Source organism: Sapajus apella, unplaced genomic scaffold (genome assembly GCF_009761245.1).
Source record: "Sapajus apella isolate SASKATOON/1434 unplaced genomic scaffold, GSC_monkey_1.0 scaffold6, whole genome shotgun sequence".
Lineage (NCBI taxonomy): Eukaryota > Metazoa > Chordata > Mammalia > Primates > Cebidae > Sapajus > Sapajus apella.
Genome location: NW_022436946.1, coordinates 63,453,893 through 63,472,512, shown reverse-complemented (window position 1 = coordinate 63,472,512; position 18,620 = coordinate 63,453,893). Strand labels below are relative to the sequence as shown.

General features: G+C 43.0%; 1 protein-coding gene across 2 annotated transcripts in view; it reads left to right on the top strand.

The window, feature by feature from the left end:
* The first annotated feature begins 3,638 nt into the window (after positions 1-3,638).
* NT5E (5'-nucleotidase ecto) overlaps positions 3,639-18,620 on the top strand; it is a 46,406-nt gene continuing 31,424 nt past the window's right edge. For both annotated transcript variants that reach the window (XM_032275344.1, XM_032275342.1), the window contains exon 1: positions 3,639-4,165. In XM_032275344.1, the coding sequence (XP_032131235.1) occupies positions 3,827-4,165 (339 nt within the window). In that variant the 5' untranslated portion in view covers positions 3,639-3,826. The remainder of the gene's footprint in view (positions 4,166-18,620) is intronic.

Sequence of the window (18,620 nt, the reverse complement as noted above, 5' to 3'; positions counted from 1 at the left end):
ACTTTTGTGAAGACTTAACAATGGAACCTGAGTATTGGAATTCAACTGTGCTCAAAACCTGCCTGCCACCTACTTGGACAAGAATGATCTTAAGCAAATTATTTAGCCAGGTTAAATATCACATTAAGTTTTCTTACCAATAAGATGAAATATTAATATCAGCCCTTTAACTGTATAATCCAAATGTGCCAGGATGCCTATGACAAGGTCCCTCTGTTTTTACCCTGCATCCATCTCAAAGCAGGTCTCAGATTTTTAATTCAGCTTACCTAATAAATCTATCTCAACAAATTTTTTAAAATGGATATTTTATTCACACGCCTGTAATCCCAGCACTTTGGGAGGCTGAGGCAGGTGGATCACCAGGTCAAGAGATCGAGACCATCCTGGTCAAGGTGATGAAACCCCAACTCTACTAAAAATACAAAAAATTAGCCAGGCGTGGTAGCAAGCACCTGTAATCCCAGCTACTCCAGAGGCTGAGGCAGGAGAATCACTTGAACCCGGGATGTGGAGGCTGCAGTGAGCTGAGATTGCACCACTGTAAGTCTCAAAAAAAAAAAAAATGGATATTTTACTAAAGACTTTGTGATGATAAGTTATAAAATAGGTTCTCATCACAAAAGAAACTTAAACATATATTATCCATTAGATAGTTCCACTGGTGTGCTGGTAAATGTTCAACTGACTCTCAAAGAAAAATGTATGCATTTACGTATGCATTTATACACACACATATTTATTATAAATTTTTCTGTTATCAAAGATTGTTACACACAATTTACTATTTGTAAATTTTGCTATTGGTTTCTACAGATTGCTTTCATTTATTTTTGCAGAACTTTTGTAATCCATAGCCAACCTATTGTTCTGACTGAACTGTGATCTGACAAATGGAGTTATATACCCATTTATTTTCTAATAAATCAATAATGTATTGTTATTAGATCCAATATGTAATCTATTATTAAAGTATTTGTCACTCTACTATATGTTTAATAAATATAGTACAGACTATACACATTAAATTAAAACCTAGTTTTAATTTAAAACTAAATTTAAATTAGCTTTAATTTAAATCTAGTTTAGCACTAAATACGTTGTTCATCAATGATGTGAGATTTTTCGTGACTCAGATAATAGTTTTGTAATATGTACTGAAATAATATTTCCTCAATTTAAGGGGCTATTCCCAATGTAATGGATATTAGCACTACACACTTTTATATTTATTCTGCATTATTTGACATTTTCTTCAATACTTTCTTAAGTCTAATCAGCTGATGAAACAATACATAAAGCCTTGATTTGTATGTGGAGCTTTGCCTGCTTTTACTTTCCTCATGGACTTGGGAAAATTTCTATGATCCTCATGGCTTTGCAGCTAGTGTATGCACCCTCACATTGTTTGCAGCAGTATTAGCTCTAGGAGAGTCAAAATCCTTCTTGGTTCTTTCATACTATGGCCCACTATGTCTAAAGTAGATTTTAGGTTAGTGTTACTTGAATTGCAAGTACTACTACTATTGAAGCAGTGACTCTGTTTCCATCACTTGGAGAGAAGACCAAAAACATATATTAAACACCTAGAGAGAGAGAAAAAAAAAAACACATTAAAGTGAGATTATAGGAACTAACAAGAAATTTAGAAAAGAGAACAGCTCACTGCTGTGTGAAGGAGCCAAAGAAATTTCACGTTGACCTGAACAAGAAATTAAAGGAACCCTGGACTTTGGCCTGAGGGCAGAATGGGAATGGTGGTTTGGAGAGAAATGAGGACAAAGGGAATGTGTGAGGAACAGTGGAAGGTAAAGTTGGCTGGATAAAATTAGACTTCAAAAGGCCAGTCTGCAAAGCTTGAACGTGGTGCAATAAACAATCAAAGGACATTTTAGATCTATATGAAAACAAATCACACGGGAATTATATTGAAGCAGAAGTCTGGTAGCATCCCCGGGACAGGAATTTCAGAAACTATTGCAGTGGCTCAGGTTTAAGAGACAAGAAACAACAAATGATCGGTTCACCAGTGATCAGCAATAGGTCATGTTGACATCATCTACCCCCAGATGCCAGGCAATGAGAAAGGCACATAATCTTTGTGGCATTCTTCCTAAACATCCTCAGCTTCAGTCCAATCATGAGAAAACATCAGAGAAACCCAAACTGAGGGGCAGTATACAGAAACCAGTACTGTTCAAAAGGGTCGAGGTTTTTGAAGACAAAAGACTGAGAAACCGTCACAAATTAGAGGAGGCTAAGAACACATGAAAACTAACTGCAATATGGTATCCCAGATTGGATCCTGGAACAGAAAAAGGACATTAGTGGAACAGTTGGTGAAACTCAAATAAAATCAGTAGTATAGTTAATAGTTTTGTATCAATGTTAATTTTTTAGTTTCATTGGTTATATAAGCTGCCAACATAGGGTAATATAGGTGATTATGTGAGAACTCCCTTTATTACCTTTGCAACTTTTCTGTAAGTCTAAAATCATTTTAAGTTAAATCAGTAAAACTACCAGTTCTTTTACCTGCTTCTAGCAGGTGACAAAGAGGGACAAAGCAAAACCTTGCGAAGTATGACATTAGAGGTGTCTCAGAAGCAAGGGTCTTGTGTGGTGCAGGCTCTGCTGCTCCCAAACTGCATGGCCTTTCTTGGCAAACGATTTACAATTTCCGAGCTTCCAGCCAGTGCCTTAAAAACGGTACAGCACAAGATGTCTTTTCAACAAATGGTACTAAGAAAATCGGATATCCACATGCAGAAGAACAAATTTGGACTCTTACATTACGTATGAAAATTAAAATGGATTAAAGATCTAAGTGTAAGAGTTTAAATTATAAAACTCTTTGGAGAAAACATAGAGGGAAAGCTTCCTAATATTGTATTTGGCTATGACTTCATCATGACACTGAAAGCACACGCAACAAAAAGAAAAAAAAAAAAAAAAAGAAAAATCGAAAAAAAAAAAAAAAAAAAAACAGAAAAGCAACGAAGGGCAGCATCCCTTCCTTATAGTTATCAGATTTTACCCCAGTGGTGTTTCAGCTTTCAGGAGCTGTCCACGCGTCGCCACTGTTTTATCACTAAGGTTTTAATCGTGAATAAACGAGGAACTGGATTCGAATGATTTCTTGCTTTCTGAGATTGTCTGTCTAAGCACTGTGGACTTCGTGCGTTCTCAACACCATAGGAAGCGTCCCATCTCAGTGCGCTTCAGCTCTCACAGCCCGAAACGGCAAGGAGCTCCTCGGCCCGGCCTCTCTTCCCTCCTCCTCTCTTTCCCCCCGCGCGCTCATCTTTCTTCCCGCCCCCTCTCCTTTCCCTCCTTTGCTCTTTGTGGAGCTCGCGCAACCACAAGCCCGACGCAAACCATACATTTCTCTTGCAGAAAAACCCGCGCCTCGGAAGAGGAGAGACTCAGCGAGGACCCACACTCAGGGCGGACCCCTCCAATTCCTTCCTCGCGCCCCGGAAGGAGCAGCGCAGCATCAGCCGAACTGCGGGCGCCCAGGCTCCCCAGTCGGGCCGGGATGCGGCCGGGGCCCGCTTGCCGCCGGGAACAACCTCCCGGCTCTTCCCGCGGGTAGCCGGTGCCAGCCGACAGCCGCGCCCGGGCGCTCCGGGTACCCGGGTCAGATCCGTGACGTCGCGGGCGTGCGACTGACTGGCCTCCACCCGGCCTCGGGGCTGAACTAGGGCCCGCCCCGGCCCCGACCCGACCCGACCCGGGCCCCGCCCCTCCAGCCAGGGCGCGGAGCCCCGGGCCCAGCCGCTCGTCCGGCTCGCCAGCTTTTGCACCCAGTTCACGCGCCGCCGCTATGTGTCCCCGAGCCGCGCGGGCGCCCGCCAAGCTGCTCCTCGTCCTGGGTGCGCTGTTGTGGCCCGCGGCCGGCGCCTGGGAGCTCACGATTCTGCACACCAACGACGTGCACAGCCGGCTGGAGCAGACCAGCGAGGACTCCAGCAAATGCGTCAACGCCAGCCGCTGCGTGGGTGGCGTGGCCCGGCTCTTCACCAAGGTGCAGCAGATCCGCCGCGCCGAACCCAACGTGCTGCTGCTGGACGCCGGCGACCAGTACCAGGGCACCATCTGGTTCACAGTGTACAAGGGCGCCGAGGTGGCGCACTTCATGAACGCCCTACGCTACGATGTCATGGTAAGACCCGAGCCCGCGCCAGGGTTAGGAGTCGGACTGGAGAAGCAGCGAGTGGCAGAGGATGGCATGCCTAGGACCAGGGCGCGGAGAGATGTGGGGATAAAGTAGACTCCGGCCAGTGTGCCAGCTGGATGCAGACATAGAAGTCCTTTGGACGATTCGTCTTAAGTGGATGTTATTGGGCTCCCACTATGAGATGGGAGTATTTAGAGGAGCAGGACCCAGTCCTGTCTGCGAGGGGGTTCAGGTGGGGTGCGTAGAAGCATTGACAGTTACCCAGTGCTAGGGACTGAAGCAGATCCCTCTGGCAGCTCTCATTTACTGTTAGATCTTTCAAAGAATGCTTTATCTCAATCTAGCTCTTTCGGAAAATGCTTATGTCAATCTTATTGAAAGGTAAACAGCGTCAAAGAAGCTGAATAAATTATCAGGTTACCATCCCCCCAAAAAGGGAGACGTGATAAGAATGGACACCAGATCCCTTTGACCCTGGAGCCTGAGCATAACTAAGCTCACAGCTTTGCGGTAGATTCCCTGCTCAACTACCTTCTATGTGACCTTGAGCAAGTTATTTACTCTTTCTTGCCTCAGTTCTCTCCTCTGTAAAATAAGGATCGAAATTTTACTTACTGCAAACATTGCTTGCAAATAGTGTGGTCTCTATAGACGTTATTATTAATACCAGACACTATAATATAGGGAAAGAAAAGAAAAGAAGGAAAGGAAGGAAGGAAGGAAAATGAAAAGAAAGAAAGAAAGAAAGAAACTTCCGAGAGAGCCAAAATGCTGAAACACTTGTGTTTCAAAGGATTTTAATAAAGTCAGTTTGGTACCAGAGATTTTGGAAGAGTCCAACTTAAGAAATAATGGGCTCTTAAAACGTGCAAAAGTTCAGTTCAAGGTCCCAAATGTTCAGTTAAAGGTAATGCCTTGTTTGTTGCACTAAATTATAGAAAAGGAGCAGAGGGGGTTACATAGTAATAAATAAGCACAACCAATATGCACATATGGTGGTTAAAAAACAAATCAAAACACCACCCAAATTTAATCCTGTGTAAAAGTCCTGAGTAAAGGGATTCGACAAGAGTGTGGAGAAACTTGGGAGAAGAAAACTTAAGAGCTGTGGAAAAGGAAGAACAGAGATATCTCCAGAGAAGGATCCAGAGAAATCTGTGAAGTCCACAAGTGTGGAAGGGAAAGCGCAGTGTGATGAGGCTGGGACACAGAAGGCTCATAGCACACTTTGTATAAGAAGAGCGTAGCGGTCAGGAGAGCACAGTGCTGCGGGGTTTGTTTGGTTTTATTTTCCTCTCCGGAAACTTGGAGAAAGGAGGACAGGAAAAGATGATAAGAGGGCACCATTGTTTGGTTTTAAGGACCCCCTACTCCCTACAACAAGAAAACTCATTTTAAAGAGATGAAAGACAGGGAGAAAGCTCCCTGCATTCTGATGCTTTTGAACTTATCTGGGACACACAGCAGCAGACATTTCAGCAGACCTTCAGCCTTCAGAGTTTGTGGGGTGGGGCTCACTCACATCTGGATTTTAAGAAAAATCGTGGGTCTCAAAACTCTGTGGTCTCTTAAGCATTGGTATTCCACAGCTACACTTCCCTGATACTTTGCACCCAGTAATGACAAAATAAATATTTATAGAACTGGATTGTTACTACCCTATGTCGCCACTTCCTTTGAGAAGGGTAGAATAAACTTATATGTGTTTGTTTTATTTTGCATATAAGCCACGACTTTGTAAACTACTTTTTGTGACACTCTTTTCTCCACAATTGTGTGAACCCTTTTTCATGAAAAAAAAAAAAAAAATGAAGAATTCCTAGTTTTCCCCAATAATATTTCTCTGTTGTAAGTCCAGTTGAACTCCTGGTGTTAATTATGAGAAACAGCGTCAAAGAAGCTGAATAAATTATCAGGTCGCCATCCCCCCAAAAAGGGAGACGTGATAAGAATGGACACCAGATCCCTTTGACCCTGGAGCTTGAGCATATCTCAGCTCACAGCTTCACGGTAGATTCCCTGCTCAACTACCTTCTACGTGACCTTGAACAAGTTATTAACTCTTTCTTGCCTCAGTTCTATCCTCTATAAAATAAGGATAGTAATTTTACTTACTGCAAACATTGCCTGCATATAGTGTGGTCTCTATAGATGTTATTACTATTACCAGACATTATAATATAGGATTTAAAAAAGAGAAGAAAGGAAAGATAGAAAGAAAAGAAAGAAAGAAAGAAAGAAAGAAAAAATAAAGAAGGAAGGAAAGAGGGAGGGAAGGAAGGAGAGAGAAAGAAAGGAAGGAAAGAAAAGAAAGAGAAAAAGAGAAAGAAAGAGAGAGAGAGAGACGTTAGAGAGAGCCAAAATGCTGAAACATTTGGGTTTGAAAGGATTTCAATAAAGTTAGTTTGGCAGCAGACATTTAGGAAGAGTCCAAGTTCAGAGATAATGGACTCTTAAAACGTGCAAAAGTTTAGTTCAAGGTCCCAAATGTTTATGAGAGGACATCTAGGTGAGGCCTGAGTAAACTACTGTTTACAGCTTATCTCTTTCGTGGATGTTCAGAATCCTTTTTGTTGGATGAAATTAAGTTCTTTCAAATTTTGCTCAAAACAATTGATTTGGGTGCTGAGGAAAAATAGGCCACTTACATAATGTTGGCAGAGGGTAAAGATGGGGAGGGGATCAAATGGCAATGTTGGATGGTTGTGTACTCAGGACTTACTCTGTACAGTCTGGGGGTTTGTCAAACATAATTTGACCTGCATAAAATCCTAGTTCTTGCAGTGCTAAAGCATATGCTAAAGCCCTGCTGTACTCCTATATTGCACAGATGTTTCACTGTCATTTGTTTATATTATACTAACCCTCAGAGAATTTATTGCTGTTGTGATATAAATGTTCCTCCACCATAGCCACTCACCACATCTTAATGCCTAGGACACTGCGGATTCAAATCAGGGTGGAAAACAGTTGTGGAGGGGCAGCTCCAGTTTCCAGGAGACTGGACCTATTTCACAGCAGCCACATAGAAGGACTGAAGCATTTGGAGGACAAAGAAGAATTTCCTGGAATGCAGCTTAAACACAGGAGTCCCCGAGAGCAGGAACTTCCAAAGAGGTGTAGACTTTCTAGACCTGCTGGAGTAATCCTGATTGCTGTAGGGCCCCAGGGCAATCCTGGAGACCCCCTGGACCCACTACTAGACAGAAAACTGGGAAGAGCATAGCAAAAACTGTCAGTTAGTGTAGCTATTTCAGTGGAAGGACTGTTGCCCCTGAGGCACAAGGAAGACAACATGGAAGCACTGACGGCATGCGCTCGGCCTTGTTACTTTCTCTGAGCCTCATGTTCCTTAGCTGTAAAACAGGAGTGATGACCCCCACTTTGCAGAGGTTTTGTGAGCAATACATGAGATAAGCCCTGCTGGTTTGTATTAATAGTAGTGCTCACTGAGAGTTTCACGTGCTATGGGTGGGGAGGAGGGGAATTGTGAGGAAGGGAAAGTTTGTGTTTTGTATCAGGTTATCTGATTCTTGCAGCCTGGCACAGTCTACCTACCACCTGCCTCCCTTCTACCATCTTATCTAAGTACCATTGCCTAGGCTATTTTTGCTGTATTTACTTACTGAGCAGACTTAAGAAATCTCCCCACAGCACAAAACCAAAGGTATCAACCTCCAGAGGTGGGGTTCTCACCATCAAGCCAGGCTGTGGGGAAGGTAGCTTTGAGCAGGTCTCTAGGGTCCCCCAGAAGAGTGTCTTTTCTCCACATGGCTGCTGCTTCTGAGGCCCTGGCTGCCGAGCCTACTTCCTGCCCATAAGACTGCAGCATTAGCCTTAGCCAGTTGCTCCTCAATGGGGGAGGCAGCAGCCAGGGGACAGGTTAGTCAGATAGAATGGCCCTTTGTTCGCCACCCCTCCACCTCCCACATAGTCAACATTCTAATGTGTTTATATATATAATTTTGTTTCTACATGTACTTCCAAAACCTTTATGTACTTACATTTTAGATTTTTTCTTTTTCTTGAGACGGAGTCTTGCTTTGTTGCCCAGGCTGGAGTGCAGTGGCATGATCTTGGCTCACTGTAACTTCCACCCTGCCTCCCCCCCCACCCCCGCCCCGGGCTCAAGCAATCCCGAGTAGCTGGGATGTGCTTATATTTTAAAATTGCATAACTAGTCCTGTTATTCAGCTCATTCTGTTTCTTACTTTCGTCCTGAACTTGTTGTTTTTGTGATTTGTCCATGTTGCTCTAGATGCGCTTGTACCTATACATCACTGTGAATTGTGCTCCATGTATTTTACTCATCTGCTCCCTGGCTGATGAGTTTGGAAATGGCATCTGACACGCCGCCTCCACACGTAATGCTGCTCCAAGTACCTTCCTGTGTGGTCTCACCAGAGGATTCCTACCCAGGGGCAGAATTGCTGGCCACAGGGCACAGTTTGACTGAGTACTACCAGATTGCTTTCCTCAATGATTTGCACCCTCCATTCTCTTCCACCTACTCCCATCCCTAAACAGGACATGTAAATTTCTGTATTTTATCTCTATGCCATGGCAGTATCCAGCTTTCTAGTAGGTGTAAAATGCACATTGCTGCTTTATCATGTATATTTCTAATACTAGTGAGTTTGGACATTTTTTGATATGTTTGTAAACTTTTATGTTTCCTCTCCCTAATTGTATCTTCATATTATTTGGTATTTTTAAAATTGGGTTAGCTTTATATTTTTTTTTTACTTTCAGGAGTTCTAGGTTTTGACCTGTGATCAATTTAGACATTGAAAATGTATTATGATGATATTAGGCCTATTAATTTTGTCTATGGTATCTTTCATTGAACAGAAATTATTCATTTGATGTAGTTGAATTAATCTTTTTTTCCTTGTGGTTTGTGCTTTCAGAAGCTTGCCTCATAGTTTGCTCATTTAAAGCTTATCACTTTTAACACTCCTTACCGGAAATTCAGAGATCACTATGGTTCTCTCTGCCTTTTAAGAGATAAATCTATAATCTGTGGCCATGCTCTTCACTTCTCAGCATCACCAGTTCCTCATCTATAACATAGGAGTTTGAACCAGCGTACCTCTGAGGCCCCATACATATTTGGAGCCCTGCAGTGAAATGTCATCATTTGGTGAAGGGACAGGAGGATGGTGCAAAAGTGTAGAGGCAGGAATCTATACAGTGGACCAGGTTGGATTAGTGAGGTAGCAGGAATCATGGCAGAAGAGGTTGTATAAGCTCTAACGGCCCCCTGAGAAGTTTGAGCTCTGTTGCCATCAGCTGCCATGTGGTTTCTGAGTAGAAGATGACTGTGATATAATAAAAAATAAATATTTGGTCTTTGCCCCAGTACTTGTCACAGAGCTCCTAAACCCCGAGACATTTCCTAATAGAAGCGTCCTTTGTGATTCATAATAAACCTTGTGATAATACCTGGGTCTATGCTCCTGCAACTTAGGGTGAAGCCCCTAGAGAGTTTCAGGATAGAGCCAGTCACCAGCAAGTCCAAGAGTCAAAGGATCAAAGAGTTGGAACTTTCAGTCCCACCCAGGAAAGGAGGGTGGGACTGGAGATAAGGCTCTGAAAAACTCAACAAGATGTGAGGAGCTTTTTGGTTGCTGAGCACGTGGGGATTCCTGGAGGGTGCATACCCAGGGAGGGCATGAAAGCTCCACGTGCCCCCGTATCTTGTCCTATCCATTCTTCACTTAGCTATTCATCTGTATCCTTTGTAATAGCCTTTACAATAAACTAATGAGTGAGTTCTGTGAGCTATCCTAGCAAGTAATTTGAAGCCAAGGAGGGAGTATATATATATATATATATATATACCTGATTTATAGCTGCTCAGCCAGAAGCACAACCTCAGGCTGCCAGTCAGTCTGAAGTGGGGGCAGTCTTGTAGGACTGAGCCCTTAACCTATGGGATTTGACAGTGTCTTGAGAAAGTATCAGAATTAAATTCAATTATAAGACACTAAGTTTGTGTTTTCTGGAGAATTGCTTGGTATGTGGGGGAAATCCCACACACATCTGGTCACAGAAGTGTTACTGTGTTAAATGTGACAGTAGAGAGAAAAAGCAGTTTGTTTTGTGTGGGGGGGCTTTATATGCTAATGAGATGACTGATGGCTGGGGACCCCTAGATAGCTTCAGGAAAGGGGCTGGTCACCAGAAAGACTAATTCGTGACTAGAGGATTAGAACTTCGAGCCCTACCTCCCTCACCTCTAGAGAGGGGAGATGAGCTAGAAATTGAGTTCAGTCTCCAATGGCCAATGAATTCATTAATCATGGCTTTATGATAAACCTTCATGAATACCCCTCATCAACCCAATGCAGAGAGCTTCCAAGTTGGTGAACATATGGAGGTACTGGATAGGCGATGCACACAGAGTGGGCATGGAAGCGCAGCCCATCCACTCCCATGCCTTGCCCTGTACATCTCTTCACTTGCTTGTTCCTGAGCTGTATCCTTTATAATAAGCCAGTAATGGCGAGTAAAGTGTTTTCCAAGTTCTGTTAATCATTCTAGCAAATTGTCAATCCTGAGGGTAGGGTCATGGGTACCTCCCATTTATAACTAGTTGGTTGGGAATACAGGTGACCCAGGACTCTCGACTGGTGTCTGAAGTGGGGGCAGTCTTGTGCATTTGAGCCCTCCAACTTGTGGGATCTGATGCAGTCCAGGTAGAGAGTGTCAGAATTGAATTGAATTGAATTGTTGGACATCAAATCAGTGACCACACAGAATTGGGGAATTGATTGATGTGAGGAAAACCTCTCCCAGCTACATAGGGACATCATCGTTTTGGAAGATGAGCAGAATTGGATGGAGAGGGAGAGGACACGAGAGACGAGGGTGATGAAAGAGGCCAGGCAGCAGTCCAGTTGTGAGATGATGAAGCCTGAACTCTGGTAATTGAGGAAGCCAAATCCACGGAACCAGTTGCAAAAGGCAGGCAGTCTGGAGGTACAGGGCTAAGAGAGAAAACGTGGGGGTGAGACTGTGATCAAGTCCCCTTCCTACCACTTAGAATCTGTGGACTGTGAGCAGGTTATTTAATCTCATGAAGTCTCCATTTCCACATGTATGAGGTATATGATGGTTATCTCCACCCCAAGGGTGTTGTGGGGTTTAGAAGAGTTAGTAGTGCACGTAACGTGCTTAGCACAGGGCCAGCCCACAGTAAGTGCTGGCTGTACTCACCTTCTCTTGGCAGGGGTGACTCAGGAAAGGGTGTACTCAAAAGATGATTATGAGGGTTCAAGTACCAGGCAATGGGAGAGTCAGCAGATTTTACTGCTCCCATATAGTGACTGGATTCTTCTACTTAAGCTTACCACTGACAGCTGAGGCCTGCTACCTTAGCCCTGAAATGCAATCTGAAGATTTTTCCTGGACTTACTGCACACCATTGGAATGTGCGAGGCTGTGGCCAACAGGAGCAGTGGAAAGAGATTTGGATGGGACTTCAGAACACCCAGGTTTTACTTCTTGACTCTTCCACTTATTCGCTGTGTGAGTTTGGCAGAGGGTTCCTTATCTACAAAATGGGGGAGTTGGAGAGGGTGGTCTATCGCATGTCACTTCTCAGCACCTCAGCCTCTGCCCAGCCCTCCCTCTTGCTTCTAATCTGCCCACATCACTTGGTTTGTCTCTGGACAAGTCTAAGTTTGCATAACAACTCTCTAATGTCTCCATTCACCTTTACTGATTGATTGATTGATTGCAGCTTTTTCCTTGTAGAGAGACAGTGTAGGTCCTTCAGGTGCTTCCAGTTGGCTACTGTTTCCAGATGAAGAGGTTTCCAGGATGCTGGTGGGATGTCACTCTGAAGAAATGATAGGATGGGGAATGTAAGGAGCATGAGCCCAGTATTGAGCCTGAGTCTTTAAGACTCATTTATTCATTCAGTCTGCAAATATTTATTCTTCATTGCCACATGCCAGGCTCTCTGCCAAGTGCTGAGGACAGTGATCAGGACCTGCTGGAATGAAAATTACTGTTCAGAATATAGCAGAGATGGTAATGGCCATTCGCGTTCCTCTTAACCACATAGAGGGGCTGGGCAAGATCTATAAAGGAGAGAGGTTAAACAGAGCAATGCAAAAGTGACTGAAATTCTAACACCCGTGCATGGGGATTCTTGAGTGAAAGATCTGGTCTGTAGAAGAAGACATATCAGACCCTCATATTTAGCATCTATGCCCAAATCAGCACTGAGCATGCTTCTTCTCCTCCCCAAAGAACTTGTCCCTAAAAAGAGAGACAAGTGCTTACAGGGACTTTCAGGTTAAAGGAAACTGTCAGAATTACTTTAGCTTCAATCATAAAGACTTGCTTGGGGAAAGATAAATGAGCAATACTAGTTTGGGAAACTTGAAAGAGAGATCCTGTTTGTAATGACACTTTTGAAAAGGCAACAGCAAAAAGGTAATTATTCCTAAAGCTCAGGTGTCTGAAGTTGCGACTGTGTAGGGGGTTGTGGATTTCCAAGCCTCGGAGACAGGAACAGCCCCACTCCATTCTGGAGCTGTGGCCCCAGGCCTCTCCTTCCTCCCTTCCAGCCTAAATTCCAGAGCAGAGAGGGTATGGATGAGACCAGCTTCAGGGAGGGGAGGAAGGAAGCAAAAGTAGCTTCTCAGCTCATCTTGTCCTTGTACTATTAATAGCATATTTTCTTAACTGAAAATTGGAAAGAACCAAACAACTAACTCACACACCATATTGGCAGCTTTCTGCACAAATACATCTGAATGCTCTGTCCTATCCAGTGTTTATTTTCCTCAGCCGCATAACCAGAATTTGAACATTCTTTTGACACTTATTTTCTCTCACTTGAATAATTAGTTCTATATATAATCCAAACATTAGCTGGAGCCCTGTAGCCTCTCAGAGAAACAGTTTTTGGACCTCAATTAGTTGGACAGTTAATTTTGAAAGTTGATGTGCTCATTTTGCATGTATGGAGAGTTTGTACATCCCCCCTCCCCATAGAAAAAAGGTAGAATACTGTCTATTTGGTACTTGCCCATTCAGTCATTCTTTCAACAAACGAGGTGCATTCTGGGTTGAGCCCCAAAGTGTTTTCTCCCATTCAGTGGGATGCCACATTCACCTGCTGTGGCCCGCATTCCCTGGCCCAGAACTGCAGGGATGGAAGCCAACCCAACATCAGAAGTGGGCAACAATGCCAGAACCCTATCAACCAAACCAAATGTAATTTGTAATCCTCCCTGGATGATGCTGAGTGATTGACAACTGAGCCCCATTGTATAATAAACCAGGCTGTCTCTCTTTAAAAAAAAAAAAAGAAGAGAGAGCGAGAGAGAGTCTCCATATGTTGCCTAAGCTGGTCTCAAACTCCTGGGCTCAAGCAATCATCCCTTTTCAGCTTCCCAAAATGCTGGAATTACAGGCATGAGCCACCATGCCCAGTGCAAGCTGTCTCTTTAGCTCTTCAATTATAGGGCGTCTGCAACCTTAGCCCTTAATGAATGAGCTAGTGTGTAAGTGACTAGCTAAATAAATGTGCTGCAAACTTCTGACAAATGGCTTCTTGACATTATTACAATTTATTTCTGTGGATTAAAAAAATTCTTCTGCATCACACATCCTGAACTGCTTTCAAAAAACTCTCCTTTCTTTGTTTTTCCATCTAACATTTCTTTGTTTCCCTTCTAACATGTTTCAGTCTCTTGTCGTCACTTGGAACATTTGTTACTGCCTCACCCGTCTAGTTTCCATTTCCTAGCCTAGCCCAGCCCAGTATTTTGACACCTAAATACCTGGAATTTTGCCTGATGTTTAAAGCCAAAACCAAATGAAAATATAAAGAACAAAAGGAGATGTTATTCTTCTGTGACTCAAAATCCTGTTGTTATTGTTGTTGTTGTTGTTAAATGAACCCTGAAGGTTACAGTCTGGTATTTTTAACATCTTCTGTGGGTATTTGTCAATATTTACATTTGATGTGGATAGCTTATGAAAGTCCAGTGGCTTTGGAGAAATCCTGTTCACTGAGAATAAGACCCAGAAAGTCAAATGAATCAATGATCGAAGAATGAAGATATTCTAAGACTTCTGATGCCAAGTTTCTGTTTTTGGTTATTAAAAATACTTTGCAATTAGTTAGCATGAGAGAAAGCTGTGTATAAAGTCTGGCTTGTAAGTCACCTGAATTCTGTATACAGGCCAAAAACTACCTTCCCTTTGGGGATATACAATGTCCTTATTTGGAAATTATTTCAAGTAATTATGAAGTAATAATATCTTTATTCATTTATTTATCTAATGCACTATATGCTAAAAAGAATTCAGAATAACTTTCAATTATCATCTCTTTAATTTGGAAAACAAATTAAATGGGTACCCATCCAACTTGAAATGTAAACAAGTGCATGATATCATTATGTGTCCCTCCCCAAGCCCTTACCCTACCCAAGGCAGATGCTAAAAAACTTGTCCCTAGGAAGACAGAAGTCAATTGATTTAGTCAGCCTTTCCCACTGTGATTGGACTGAGCCTCAGAATTCTCCTTATCCCCAAACTGCAAGGAGTTACTGTCAATCAACTAGAGACAGCATTCAAGATAAAATTATTTTCCATCTTGCACTAATGTAATAAGCATAACAGTAACATAACATCTTTAGCAAGTAACAAATGGTAAAAGTAATACTTTTAAATAAAGAGGGAACAATCCATCTGATTTTCCTCTTTATCACATTTGACTCACAAACAGTATGGATGGAAACTGCAACTGAATTTAGCAATCACACTGAAACTCTGCTGCTTGACTACACTGTCCTGAGGCCATGTATCAACTTCTATGCTTTTTTCCCAAAGCTCTGCCTGGAAAGAGCTGCCACTTCTCCATTTACTCTTTCCACCTGTAAATGAATGCTCCCGTTGGTATTGAGTAAATGGGTGAATGAAAGAAATCATGAGAATACTCCTGCGGTGAGAGAAAGAGGTCTGTAAACATGCGGCGTGAGAGCAGGTCAGAGATGGTGGCTTATCCCAGAACCAGGATGGAGGCCTGAGACTTGACTCTGGCCCGCAGGACCATGGTCTGCATTGTCTGCAGGAGGAAACACAGAGGTCAGTGAACATCCAGCAGTCTTCCATGAAGGCCTCTCTCTATTCTGGAACATTTTGTTTTTATAGAGAAATCTCCCACTTCCTGATCTCCCCAGTTAGAATTGATTGATCAAAGCAGTCCCTCTCCCTGTTATTAAATAATTAAACAATATGCATTAATTGAGTCCTATAACCATTTAAAATGTATCTAACACAGGAGAAATCTTTGGTAAATATTTACCGAACGAATGAAAACTGAATAATTTGGGGGAGGGGGAAAGAAACAGAGAGTTAAATCCTGAGGCTGGAGTTTTGGTCCTTCAGTCCAGTTGCCCGTGGCAGCCCCATTCATGTGACCTTGAATTCTGTACAAGTCTCCTCATTTTCTATGTGTGTTGTAATAGAAAAAAAGGTTACAAAACACAGTCTTTTGGGCCTGAGGTACCAAAAGAGTAAAGAGTTCTGTTTTGAAAGCCTCTGACAAATGAACACAATTGCCACAGTGATAACTTTAGCAGGAAATTGAGCCACAGAAAGCAAGCAAGCCACAAAGCCCTGAAGGCTGAAAAAGCCTCACAGGCCAAGAGGCAGTTAGGCTGCACCTGGGACAGAGGCTGCTTTCTCAACTGTGAAATGAGAGTCTCCAGATATATAAAGCTGTGAGGAGGTCACTACGGCCCAGCTCTGACGAGCCTCTGGTATAGCATCTTTGGTTAGTTTGCCTCAACCAGCAGCAGAATTTTTATTCCAAGGGTTAACAGTTATTTAGACTTTTTCTAAAGGTTGAGATAACACCTCCACCCCCCACCCCCATTTCGGTCCTGCCCAGATTGAAACCAGGCAAAGTGGGTTAAAATCCTGGAAGATGGGAGGGGACAGGTGGGGTAGAGGCCTGGCGTCCCTCTCTTCTCTTGTTTCAAGAGACACTCTGTGGAGTTGTCTAGAGAGATTTAGGGGTAACTCCTCCTGCCCCAATCTCCCCTTAGCTCCCCACTCCTCCCTATCCTGCCAGGTCAACCACCAGCAGAGAAGGGCTCTTAGCCCCGGGAACGGGGACGCTGTGAGTGAGACACTTGTGAGGATGCATAAGGTTTCTGCTGGAATGCACGGAGGAGCAGTGAAACACCAGGAACCCCATCCTCTCTCCTGCCCCTGCCCTCACGCCCCGCCAGCTGAATTCCTGTGACTTCCACTCCTGCATTATCCCCAGTGTCACCTCCCCACCACATTCCCACTGCCCCGCTTGCCGCATTACCTCTCCCCTGCACCATTCCAGAGCTTCCTGCCAGTCTCTTGACCACCAGGCTCACACAGCTCCTGTCCACTCACCACAGGCCGCCAGACAGAGCTTTCTAGCATCCCCAGAATGCTTCCAGTCCTGCCTTCTCTTCAAGGCTTCCCACTTCCCTCAAAATGAAAGCCCTGACTCCTTGGACACCATACAGACCCTCCCTGATCTCCCAGTGATGCTCTTAGCTGCATCTTTTTTTTTCTGCCAAAGTTTCAGGAGCTCTCGGCACCTGAAGCACCAAATCACCCCGCTCCTATGAGCTGCTTATGACGCAGTTCAAGGTGTGACATCGTTGAGGCCTCTCCATGACACCTCTACTGCAGACGTCTGTCTCTGGTGTATCAGCTGTACCTTGCACACACATCTCTAAGCATCTGTCTACTGTGACTGTCTGTTTACACATAAGATTGACCCTATGTTCTCTGTGATACCAGGTGAGCTCTGGCACCAATGCCCAGCAGATGTTCACTGAATGATTAATAAAGCTACTCACTCCACCTGCTTTTAAATGGGTTCCATTTTAGTAATTTGGTGTGGAAACCATTAAAACTTTTCAGAAGAAGTCAGGATTTGAAACAAACTTGGTAAAAAGTAATTAAGCAATGTCTTCATTACAAAGTGAGAGAAAGCAAGTTGCTTGGCAGCAGGTGAAAAGCTTCGCCAACAGCTTCACATTCACAGTCTGCCACTCTGGTACCTGTTTCTGGACAATTGCCCAGGTTTTCTTGTTTTCATTTCTGTGTTTTAATTTACCAGTCACTTTTATATTTCTAATATCTTACTAGCACTTGTGAATGAAACAGTTTTTTTGAGAGTTTGTTAATTGTTCTGTGTGAGTGTGGAAAGTTTCTATCATATCAGATCATCAATTCTTTTTTAAAAAATAGTGTTTTAGGCTTTCTCCTACATAAAGAAAATGGTGGGGGATAGGGAGCTGGGGGTGGACCAGATGCTCACATTATATTTCTATGATTTTGGTGTTAGAGATACTGAAGGTCATTTTGCTGGGGTTTGCTCTCTTAAATTATAGAAAAGTGCATTTGGTGAAGTTTAGTGTTTTTAGTAAACATGTACAAGATGTCATAGGGCTAGAATTGGTGAAGGAATAGGGTTTGTGAATGAATGAGCTCAATCTTAGTAATGAAATGTTTGGAAAGCAAAAGAACAAGAGAGAAAGAGCATCAGAACATGATTTAGGTACCCCATACATTTATACAAATAAAAACAAGATATGATTTAGGGTCATGGAAGTCACATCCCTAAACTCATGGTTAAATAATAAATGGCAAGTAACAGTTTAGCTACAAAAAATGTACAGGAACACATAAGGAAAGTTACATGGGAACGTTCAGGGAAGACCAAAAAAAGGCGGAATAAGATTACCTGCTCTGTTATGTTGCCCTGTATTTCACTGCTCTACGTTCTTCTCTTGGGCAGTCTTTTCCTGAGACATTTTCATGTTATTAATCAAAAATAACAGAAATGAATAAACTAGATCAATGTATTTACAAGGTTTTTTGAGTGCCTGCAGTATGCCTGGGTGTGGTGGGAACTTGGTATACTGAGGTGAGTAGCACGATCCTGAAGATCTTAGGAATCACTGAGTTCTCATAAGTGCAATAGAAGAAAAACCGGTAGAAGGAAGTCAAGGTGGGAAAATGAAAATACGAGTGTCTATAGAAAATAAGTATTTACAAAGGAATTTGTCTGCATTAATTTCTGTGGAAAAGTGAACTATGTATAGAAAAAAGAAACTTGTTAGTAATTCTTCCATTCATTCATTTATTCATTCAACAATGAATCCCTGCCGTAGGAGTGCTAACTACTCGCACTGTGGTAGTGCAAGGGATGCATTTGCTGTGCAAGTGTTAGGAATTTTTTGGGGGGTCAGGGTGCTTTGTATGTGCTAGGCTTTATGCAAAGGTACAGCCAGGCATGGAGGTTAAGAACTTTGGAATCAAACAGAGGTGGTTCTAGTCCTAGCTCCCACTTACAAATTGCGTAAACTTGAACAATTCATTTAACTTCTCTAGATCTCAGATTTTCTCATCAGTA